This window comes from Mus caroli, unplaced genomic scaffold (assembly GCF_978045245.1).
Source record: "Mus caroli unplaced genomic scaffold, Mus_caroli_1 scaffold_11, whole genome shotgun sequence".
Lineage (NCBI taxonomy): Eukaryota > Metazoa > Chordata > Mammalia > Rodentia > Muridae > Mus > Mus caroli.
The window spans coordinates 64,623,837-64,635,860 of record NW_028227266.1 but is presented as its reverse complement, the minus strand read 5'-3'; the positions used below and the strand labels follow the sequence as shown (position 1 = coordinate 64,635,860).

General features: G+C 39.7%; 1 protein-coding gene across 12 annotated transcripts in view; it reads right to left on the bottom strand.

The window, feature by feature from the left end:
* Positions 1-12,024, bottom strand: part of Csnk1g1 (casein kinase 1 gamma 1) — a 130,562-nt gene that overhangs the window by 68,199 nt on the left and 50,339 nt on the right. For 11 of the 12 annotated variants that reach the window (XM_029481319.2, XM_085844723.1, XM_029481318.2 and 8 more), the window contains one exon: positions 4,147-4,187. The exons of the other annotated variant lie outside the window; for it this stretch is intronic. In XM_029481319.2, the coding sequence (XP_029337179.1) occupies positions 4,147-4,187 (41 nt within the window). The remainder of the gene's footprint in view (positions 1-4,146; positions 4,188-12,024) is intronic. 12 annotated transcript variants of the gene reach the window in all.

The following is a 12,024-nucleotide window of genomic DNA, read 5'->3' as shown; positions in this document are numbered from 1 at the left end:
GTTGCAGGATGAGCAACACACATAGGCTTTTATATTACTTCTAATTCTTTCTAGGTTTAATTAATAAAAGAGAAATACAGCCCACTATTTTGTTTTTACTTTGTACGTATATGTATACATTTATACTTTTTCCATTTTTAAGACAGGATCTCATGTAGCTTAGGCTAGCCTTGAACTTGGTAAGTAGCTGAGGACGACCTTGAATTCCAGATCTTCCTCTCTCTACCTCTTGAGTACTGGGACTGAAACCATGAGATAGACACCCACACTGTTTTTTGTTTGTTTTAAAGAATTATTTATTTTATGTATATGAGAACACTGTAGCTGTCTTCAGATACACCAGAAGAAGGCATCAGACTCCATTACAGATGGTTGTGAGCCACCATGTGATTGCTGGGAATTGAACTCAGGATCTCTAGAAGAACACTCAGTGCTCTTAAGCATCTCTCTAGCCTCTTGTTTTGTTTTTCGATAATATCTCTCATTCTATAACCCAGACTGACCTAGAACTTTTAATGATCCTTCTGCTTCACCTTCCAAGTGAAATTACAAATGGGAGTCGCCATGTCTGGTTACTCTGCATATGTGTTTAAGATCTACTTCATTTTTATTCATGTGTTTGCATCTCTGTGTGTATGTACGTGGATATATGTACAGTTGCCCATGAAGGACAGAAGAAGAAGCTGGAGTTCAATACAGTTGTGAATCACCTGACACGAGTGCTGGGAACTGAACTTCAGCAAGCGCTTTTTACGATTCAGGCACTTCTGCAGCCCCTACTTAGCATATTTTTAAACAGTCTTCACTCATCTCTTCTTTTCTTCTCCTTCTTCATTTTTAGGTGTGTATAAGAGAATGTGCACAAGAGAAAGAAAGAGTGGGGTAGGCAGGACAACACTTTGGGAATTACTGTTGGGGTTCTTTGTTTTGTTTTGTTTTGGTTTTTCGAGACAGGGCTTTTCTGTGTAGCCCTGGCTGTCCTGGAACTCACTCGGTAGACCAAGCTGGCCTCGAACTCAGAAAGCTGCCTGCCTCCACTTCCCAAGTGCTGGAATTAAAGGTGTGTGCCACCACCGCCCGGCGGGAGTTCTTTGCTTCCACATTTATATAGGTTCTGGATATTGAACTCAGGTTGTCTAGACTGCATGGCAAGTACTTTTACCTTCTGAGCTGCCCTAAATGGCCCTACTTAAAAACTTAAAGGCAAGAGCTACAATGAAGATCTAAACAAAGAGCTGCAACAGCAGTACCAGACTTGTGGCACATACTCTCAAGGCAGAGGCAGGCAGATCCGTGAGTTCCAGGACAGCTAGGGCTACACAGAGAAACTTTATTTTGAAAAAAACAACAACAAAATCGTTAGTATCAAGTTTCTTGCAGTTTTGTGGCAGATGTGAGTGCCTGTGACCAGAGGGTTGGCCATCTGCCAGAATCATGGCTTTTCTGGAACACAGGAGCCTGCCTGAAATCCTAGACCAAATGACAGATGGCTGTCTTACAGGATCTTGATACTTCACAAAAATGTTGCTTACAGTGAAAGGAGATCAATTACTATTGTTCTATGTCCCTTGAATAAGTTCAACAGCAAGGGATGAGATGTACAGATGGAATTGCTATGCTCTAAACAGGATTCTCACTTCAGTCTCTCCTACCTTCCTCTGTCTCCCTCTAACTCATGTTAAATACGCACTCTACCACTGAGCTATAGCCCTAGTCCCTAATTCTACTTTCTGTTTTGGCAAAACAAAGCAGAATGAAGTTTCATAAAAGTGTTAAGTATATAATAGGGACACAAAATTTTAAAAGGACAAGTTTTTATATTGTTTTAGTTTTCTTTGTTTTTGTGGTTGGTGTGTGTGTGTGTGTGTGTGTGTGTGTGTGTGTGTGTTTGGTTTATTGAAACTGGGACTCACTAAACTTACTATATAGCCCAGGCTGACCTCAAACTTACAATACCACTGCTTTAGTGCTGGGGTTACAAGTGGGCACTGATACTATTGGATTCAAGTGTTATATGGACTCTTTCTTCCTGTTAAATAGCCTGAGATAATTAAAGGTTAGTCTGTGTAAAACAGAAAGTCCAAGGGCAAATGCACTAGAGAACACGGCCCAGAACTAAATCCCTCTACAGAAAGCAGGTAGCTGATCGCTCACTCACCCATCTCAGAAGACGTGTGCCCTGCATCACTGCATGTTCTACCTCTTCCTGCTCTAATTTCTCTACCAAGAACTCTAAGTCAAACACAAAAGCAAAGCAAATGGAGTTGCTGTAATCCCAGCACTAAGGGTGCTTCAGCACAAGGGTTGCCATAAATTTATGGTCAACCAGGGCTACAAAGTGAGATCCTGTTTCAGCAAGAATAAAAAAAGGAGGAGGAGGAGGGAGACCAGGCTTTCACTGTGATCCTCAGGTATACATGGAGTTTAAGACCTGCTTGAGTTACATGAAGCAGCTCAAAAAGGGATAGAGCCAGGAGAGTTTCAGTGAAGCCTCTTGTTTTAAATATCAGTACCTGTTTTCTCCTTAGTAGAGGAACTAACCTGGCAACACCAACACTTCCAAAAAGAATCCCAACAAGCCCACAAACTGACAAGCTAAAGACAATACAAAGACTAATCAGGAGAGGATGTTTCTGTGGGAATTTTGTTTGTTTCTTGAGTCTCCAGGCACAGGCTAACCTCTAACTAGCTATACATCTTAGAAAGATACTGAGTTCCTGATCTCTTGCCTCTGCCCTCCAATCCTTGGAGATAAAGAAATGCATGACCATAACCAGTTTAACAACTTTTTGTTTTGTTTGTTTTTGAGACACGGTCTCACCTTTGTAGCCCTGGCTGTCCTGGCACTATAAAGACCAGGCTGGCTTCTAACACAGAGAGATCTACCTGCTTCTGCCTTAAACTCAAAATCAATATATATCTGAGTATGACACCGAAGTCCTCATTCTCCTTTCAAATGCTGGAATTAAAAGTATGTGCAGAAACCAGGCATGGTGGCTCAAGCCTTTAATGCCAGCACTCTGTGAGCTCAAGGATAGCTTGGTTTCCAATGCAAGTTCCAGGGCTGTTACCAAAGGAAATCATGTTTTGAAAAACCAAAACCAACAAATCAACCAACCAATAACCAAAAACCACGTGTTGAAAACCGTGTGCTGGCCGTACCTGTCTAGACAGGTTTTTAAAGCAGTGGTTCTAAACCTGGCTGTCTTGATGCCTTTGGCAAACCTCTAATTCCAAAAATATTTAATTATGATTTATAGTGGTAGCAAAATTATAATTATGAAGTGGCAATAAAAATAATTTTATCGTGGTGGCGCACGCCTTTAATCCCAGCACTCGGGAGGCAGAGGCAGGCGGATTTCTGAGTTCGAGGCCAGCCTGGTCTACAAAGTGAGTGCCAGGACAGCCAGGGCTACACAGAGAAACCCTGTCTCGAAAAACCAAAAAAAAAAAAAAAAAAAAAAAATTTTATGGTTGGGGTCACTACAATATGAGGAACTGTATTAAAGGGTCACAACATTAGAAAGGCTGAGAACCACTGCTTTGAAACATCAATGGTCAGATTTTTTTTCTGTTAAATATATTAATAAATACCTTACATTTAAAAAATTGATGTCAAGAGGCTCCATAGAAATGTTCAATGGTTTAAAGAGTACTTGTTATTCTTGCAGATAACCCAGGCTCAATTCTCAGCATCAACAACAGGATCTACAGTCATCCATTACCTCCGGTTCTAGGAAACACGGATACCCTCTTCTAGCCTCCATGGGCACCAGACACGCACACATTCGAGAGAGTGAGCGTGCACACACAGACACACACCCATAAAATAAATCTAAAAACAGTAGCAAAATTAGGTTGGCACCATGAAAGAGAGTCCAGAGAATTACTTGTTCTTTCAGCTATTTTTTAATCAATTAACTTTTGACGAATCTTTGCTAGCACTTCAGTTAGTATACCATTTATATAACATACACATATACTGATCTATCATTATAACATCCTAATGGAGAAAAAATGGCTGTCTGGCATCATATGCACAGTAAAACCAGCAGCGTTATCGTGAATGCTTATACAGACTTCCTGTAAGAAGACGTTAGCAATGAAAACACCAAACCACAAAGACCACAGCACACGTCTACTCACCAGTTTAATGGCTACATATTCATTGGTGTAGAGATTTTTACCTAAGGGAAAAAGAGAATGTATATATTTAGTGATATTAGCTTAGAAGGTCATGAGAAAGGTGGCTTTTTTAACTGGGCTCAGTACAGGAAGCCAGAGCTAAGTGAAAAGCTAAACAGAGATAATGAGAACCAGCAGGGCTAGAACAGAAAACAGGCTGAGAATCTAAAAATGTAAGCTGTACAAGAAACTGTTTTGTTTTGTTTTAAAAAAGGAGAAAACCAACCAAATCCACCCCCTCTTCTTTCCTTTATGCCCCCACATACATGCAACTTTATTATTTCTCAGTTATTAGGGCATTAAGTCAACTGAGAAGAAATGCCACAATCTCAAAGATAGAAATTTAAAATTGGTGAAGGTTAGAGGTAGGAAAATCAGAAATTCAAGGTCATCCTTGGCTACTTATTGAGTTTAAGGCCAGCCTGGGCTACATGAGCTCTTGTCTCAAACTTCCTCCCAACTCTAGAAAAAAATTTAATCTCAGATCTGGGAGTTAAGAGGGAGGAGGAAACAAGAGGTGAATATTTAAGGTGAACCAAGGTGGTAGTCACATTCAGCAAAGGGACAAACCTGGATATCACTCTGAACAAAGAGAAAATAATTACTGTAGGTGACAGAAGGACCAGGGAAGGAGTCTCAGGAGTTCAATTTTCTCTCTTTGACTTCCCTCCTCCACAAAAATCTCAAAGAGCAAGCAGTATTTTAAGAGCTGAAGACTGGGTAAGATCATTTCAGGAAGAGGAAACTGCAAAAGCAAACAAAAATGAAGCCAAAGAGGCTACAGACTCAGAGTGGTGTAGTCCTTAAGTTTAGTGACATCAGGGACGAATGAAGACTGACAAGGAGTGGTTACAGCAAAAACTGGAAAAAGTTATAGCTGTATTAGGAAAACCTCAATACCATTCTAGATTTAAAGCAGAAGATTTGGAGGTAGAATGATCACATAATCAGATCTACAACTCTGAATGATTATGTATGAGGCAGCATAAGAACTAACTTCAAAGTAGGAGAGGGGAAGTAAAGGGATGCCTCTGAAGGTCTTACTACCCATCACATACAAGCACCATCCATCCAAGATGAGCCACGGGCAGTTCTCCAACGTTAGAGAATATGCCCTAGCTTCTCATGCAGTCCAGTGTATGTGATTAAAAACCCAGCCAATAAATTATATAATGAGATGATGCTAAGACAAAAATATGAATAAGTACATAGAAGAATCTGAAAAATAGGGGAAAGCATGTTTGGATACAAACATTTCTAGTAAGAAAGTCAAGTAACCTGAAGAATAAAGGTTACTTCTTATATTTAAAAACAAAAAAATAATTCCAGGTGGGGCATGGTGACACACACCTTTAAACTCTAGGAGTGGGAAGTCAGAGGGCAGGTGGATCTGTATGAGTTCAAGGACAGTTTGGTCTACAAGAGCAGTTCCAGGCCACGTGGAGCTCTATAGTAAGGCCTTACCCTATCTCAAAAGAAAGAAAGGAACCTTTGATTTCTTTGAACACTTGCATTTTTAAAAAAGATGTGTGATTTTTATGATACTATAGATTCATTTCAATATAAATATTTTTCCTTAAATCTGCAAGTAAAAAAAAAAAAAGGTTCCAAGAATAATGTGTCTTATTTGTTCTGCAGCTTAGTACACAGAGGCCCTGACCTATGACAATATGCTCTGAGGTGTGCATACTGCAGAGGAAGGCTATCCAAGGCCATCCACAGGCTTCCTCTACTGATCCTTTCTGGCTTCTTTCCATTTCTTCTCATGTACCACATTCTCTAATTGTCTGGGACTAGTCACAGATATCAGATTCTACATTTTTTAGCATGTCACAGGATCAGATTGTGTTTAGGGGTATTTCCTCTTGTGCTTGTTGACATATGGGGGATAGAATTCAGGGTCTTCCACGTGCTAAGCATGACCTGTGCTACTACTAAACTACATCCCTAGCCTTGGGGGAAGTGGGGAATCTTCCTTAGAAAATCTTAAAGGGGCATAGGGTTTCATCTGGGTGATAAGGAACTGGCTTTTATACAAGATTCAAGAAGCTTAATAACACAAATGAACACCTAGTTTCTAGAAAATTGTAAATTGTAATGTGTCAATTTATATTTGTTGTTGTTTCTTAAGACAGGATCTCTTTACAGTCTGGCTTGGCTATATAGACCAGGGTAGCTTTCAACTCAGAGATCCACATGCCTTAGCCACCCTAGTGCTGGTACTGAAGGCAAGTAAAACCAGGCCTGCATATCTATCTATCTATCTATCTATCTATCTATCTATCTATCTATCTATCTATCTAGAAGACAGGGTCTCAAAATGTAGGTCAGGCTAAACTTGCACTCATAACAATCTTCCTGCCTCAGCCTCTTCAGACCAGAATGACAGGTATATGTCAGGTATGTTACATATATTTTTTCCTACCTTAGGAAGAAAGTACAAAAATGGTGTGTGTGTGTGTGTGTATGCACACGCATGCACGTGCACAAGCATGTGAGATATATATATATATATATATATATATAGAGAGAGAGAGAGAGAGAGAGAGAGAACATTCACGGTCTTTTAGGCTTGTCATTAAGCTACATCTCTACCCCATCAATATTTATATCCCCAGTAACAAGTACAGTATCTAACATATAGTAACAGATGCTTGATTGGATCAGAAGAGGCTGACTTATCAATGGATTAGTTTAGAGTAGATTCATAATTTGATGGCACTATTGACAGGTAGTAAAAACTAGAAAATGGAGCCTCATGAGAAGAAGTTGATCACCAGGACATAGTTTTGAATGATCTACTATCTAGCTCCTGGAATCCATCCATCCATCTATCCATCCTTCCATCCATCCATCTTCCCCTCCTCTGGCTTTTTTTCTTCCAGACCCAATGAGGTGCACCGCTCTGCTGCACTATACAATTTAGTCATCTGTTCTGTTTTACATCAGACAATACCAACAAACGCATGGAATTATGGGCTGAAGCATTTGGAACCATGAACTAGATAAACCTCTCGTCTTGTATGCTCTTTATGAGAAACTAACATATGGGTAACATTTTTATTTCATTATTCAACTTGCTGAGAATCACCAATAGTCTTATGCTAAGAGAAAATCAAGTGGTATTTTAAAAGTATTATCTTGGCCCTACAGTATAAAATAAAAGAGAATAACTAGGGCATTTTCATAGCAGAGCACTTAGAGAACCACATTTCTGGCGCAGAATGATTACATGTGAAAGTCCTTTGTAAACTGAAAAGTATTAATAAATCTAATTTTCATTATTATTTTAAGTATGAGGTAACAGCCCCCCTAAAAAGACTAAAACAAATAAAATATTTCAGGTATTTTGAAGAGAAAAAATAAGCACCTCCAGTTTACATTTAATAGGGGATAAGAAAGTAAGGGCTAAAGTTTTGTCCTTACGCTAAGTGTGGCAGCCCACCCCTTCTTCTAGTACACAAAGAGTAAAGACAGCAGGATCTTGAGTTTAGGGGCTACGTGAGATCCTATCTAGAAGGACAAAGATCGAAGGAGCAAGGAGATGGGTATGTGTGGAGATGGGTGTGTGTGTGTGTTTGTGGGGGGAGATGCTCTTAGTGAGTGGAGAACAGAAAAGTCAGAAGAGGAGCATAAGCAGTGTGCTTTTCTTCAGTTCTCTCTAAACTGGAAAGCGATTGATTATGAAGTACTTCTCAGATTCAATTTTCTATATAAAAAATATACTAAATGTTGAAGCTATTTTCTGCAGACATGACAAGACCATCTGCCATCATCAAGAATGACTCTTGTGACCTATGAATGCCTTGGTCTCCAGTCATCTCGACAAGAAAAGTAAGCAATTCAGTGACAGCTACATATATGGCAATAATAACAGGGCTGTTAACATTCCCTGGTAGAAAAAAGGTAGAGTAGGTCTTCTGGAGATTCCAGTCACTACCACTCTCCTCACTCCCTGCAGCTCTGTGTGGTCTGAGGGGACAGGGTGACAAGTGGATTAAAGATAGAAGGTTGCCTAGGAGTTAAGACTACAGTTAAGACACAGCTCTCCAGAATTGGGACCTTCTGGTGATGTATTATCCAGCTAGTTATCTAGTTATCCATGCTGTTGTAAGTAACCCCAATAAAATCATCAGGCCATCCTGATGATTTCTTGATGGTTTCTTGAGCCTCTCAGTGCCCTATCGGGGGGTAGTGGGGAGATGGTTCTTTATGCCTTCTAAGGGAACACAAGCATAAACTTAACTTTAGGTACCACTGTTGATACACTACAAAATGCTGACTGGCTTGTGCTTGTTTACTTTTTCTAAGAATGCCAAAAGAACTGAATAAATGTTATTCTCTTACTTAATAGCTAAAGAACACCGGAGGTGATGCAATAATTGTCCTGGGCCAAGCACTGTTTAAATCGATTCCTTTGCCAGGGGGCAAAGGCATCACAAAGATTGAACAGGGGCTGGTGAGAGGGCCCATACAGTAAAAGTGTTTGCCACCAAGCCAGACGACCTGAGTTAGATACCTAGAGCCCATTTAGCAAAGGGGACAACAAAAACCTTTGACCTCCAAAGGTACACAGTGGCACATGCCCCACCCGATAGACAAAATAGATAAAGTCTGTAATTAAAAAAAATTGTATAAGCCAACAGGAAATACAGACATTTAGAAGTTCAATCATTCAGTCAATATGCTCAGTGAATATACTGTACTCAGAAATGTTGCACTGGAAGAATTTAATGACAAAGATTTGTGGGTCAAAGTTCTATCCTCTTAAAATTAATAACTACTTCAACTAAACATATACATAAAATGTATCAATAACTGTGAGAAAAGGTACACAGCTTAATGGACTGAAAAATCTATGCATGAGCTGGCCTGATACCAAGCACTCGAAGCTTTAGTAGCCACTTCATAAAATCTACAGGTTTAACTTTTTGTTCTAGGCTCTATCATTAATGGCAGAGAAACTGTATTATTTACAAGTTTTGGAGCACTTTTATCTAAACTCAGCTTCTCTAAGAAGCAGCCTAGATATGATACTGACATTAAAACATCTGAAGGGCCGGGAATGGTGGCGCACACCTTTAATCCCAGCACTTGGGAGGCAGAGGCAGGTGGATTTCTGAGTTCGAGGCCAGCCTGGTCTACAAAGTGAGTTCCAGGACAGCCAGAGCTATACAGGGAAACCCTGTCTCGAAAAAAGAAAAAAGAAAAAAAAAAACAAACCAAAACAAAACAGCTGAAGGAAAACTTCCTGTTTCAGTGAGTTACCTACAGGCTACATTTACTGAAAGTTCCAGTGAGGCAGCATTTCTCAAAGAATCAGTAGCTCTTAGTCAAGAGTCACACAACTAAGGAAACATAAAGGGTTTAATCATCTTCCTAGCTGCCAAGCTTTCCTGCCCTAAAGTGGAAGCAGTGCACATATAAATTACTACCTAAACTGTATTTCTTAAAATCCAGCAAGAAGAAATTGAGGCAGAAGCTGGAAAGCTCAGCAAATAAGAGCAGAGCAGGAAGGACCAAAGTTCAGTTCTTAACATCCATGTTAAGTGGCTAACAACTAAATACCTCTAACTCCAGTTTAGGGGATCCATTGGTCTCTTCTAGTCTTTTCAAGAGGGGACATGTGTGTGTCCATGTACGTGTACACACACACACACACACACATTGAAGGAAGGAAGGAAGGAAGGAAGGGAGGGCAGGCAGTCGGTCAGGCAATTAGCATGGAGAATAAATAAGTAAATACTTCTGCCTACCTATGAATAGTTACCATTCTACTTAGTGAAAAGAGGGCAGTTTGTCCACTGCTCCCTCCAGTCCCACCCAGAGAGCATCTCTTTATGTGTACAGGATGATTAAGGGAAAGATTGGTACAATGTTAAATTTTTCTCAAATAATGATCAGTTAATTTTAAGGATAATTAATATGCCAATTTCTCAATTTTTGAATTTCAAATTTTCAAAAGCTTTTTGCGGCTGGAGAGATGGCTCAGCAGTTAAGAGCACTGCTTTTCTAGAGGTCCTGAGTCCAATCCCCAGCAACCACATGGTGGCTCACAACTATCTGTAATGTGATTTGATGACCTCTTCTGGCATAAAAGTGTACCTAGAGATAGAACACTCAAAATAAATAAATCTAAAAAAAAGTGGTTATCAATAATAGCACTGGGATGGAGAGATGGCTCAAAGAGTACTTGTTCCTTAGTTCTTAGTACTTGTACTTAGTTCCCAACACCAACATGGTGGCTTACTGTCATCCATATGCTGGTTCCAGGAGAATTCAATTCTTCTGTGGGCATTAGGCACAGTCATTCAGACAAAATACTCATACACATAAAACCAAACCAATAACAAATAAAACAAAAAACCAAGAATTACTTTTTTTTTTTTTTTTGCAATACTGAGGATTGAACCCAAAGCCTCATGGATGCTACGAAGGTACTCTACTACTGGGCTACAGCTAGCCTTTGTCTTTTTGGTTAGGTTAGGTTTTGATATAGTATCTCATATATCCCATACTGGCTTTGAATTCATTATGCTGTCAAAGATGGATAGCCTGATCTTCTGTGTCTATCTCCTAAGTGCTGAGATTATAGGCTGTACCCACCATACCTAGCTTATAGGGACACTCTACCACCTGAGATATATCTTTAATACTGCTATACTACAAGTAGTATGATACAGGTATATGCCACTATACTTGGCTTTCACATTTATTTATTGATTGATTGATTGGTTTTTTTTCGAGACAGTTTCTCTGTATAGCCCTGGCTGTCCTGGAACTCATTCTGTAGACTAGGCTGGCCTTGAACTCAGAAGTCCGCCTGTCTCTGCCTCCCAAGTGCAGTGCTGGGATTGAAGGCATGCGCCACCACCACCCTGCTCACCTTTATTTTTAAAGATCTTAGCACATTCATTTTACTATCATTGATGCAATGGGGGATGAACCCAGGGGTTCACATATGACAAGCCATCAATCGTTCTATAACCCAGCAACATATCTAGCCCCATTCTTTGGAGAAAAATATTTAGTAAAAACAGACATTATTTTGAGAAATTTTTATTTCAGGCATATACATTTTATGTGTATGGAATTATAGTATTTATTTTTTCATGTAACTAATGGTCAGAAAAGTTATCTATAAAACCTGATTGAAAATCAGTGTCAATTACTTCATTTTGAGATAAAAATCTTAGAACAGGGGTCAGTCTAGTTTCTAAGACTTTCCTAAAGAATCAAACACCCCCCCCCAAAAAAAAAAAAAAAAAAAAAAGCAGGAGGCAGGGGCAAGTAGAGTGGATCTCTGTTAGTTGGAAGCCAGCCTAGTCTACAGGGTAAGTTCAAGGACAGCCAGGGCTACACAGAGAAACCCTGGGGTTATAGGTGTGTACAATCACACTCTGAGCCTGCAAGGCAAGCACTCTACAAACTAAGTTACAACCCCAGCTCCTGCTCATTCTCTTAACTAGATAAATAACACAGAGTTGTTTATTTGTGCCCGGGCTTCTCAACCTCAGCTTCTGAGGGCTGCAATTCTTCACTACAATTTTCATGTCATGGGGACCCCCGATTAGAATTTTTTTTAAGGCTTATTTATTTATATGAGTACACTGTAACTGTCTTCAGACACACCAGAAGAGGGCATCAGATCCCATTACAGATGGTTGTGAGCCACCATGTAGTTGCTGGGAATTGAACTCAGGACCTCTGGAAGAGCAGTCAGTGCTCTTAACCACTGAGCCATCTCTCCAGCCCCATAAAATTACTTTTGTTGCTACTTTATAACTATAAATTTGCTATTTATGAGTCATAATGTAAATATTTTTTGAAGACAGATTT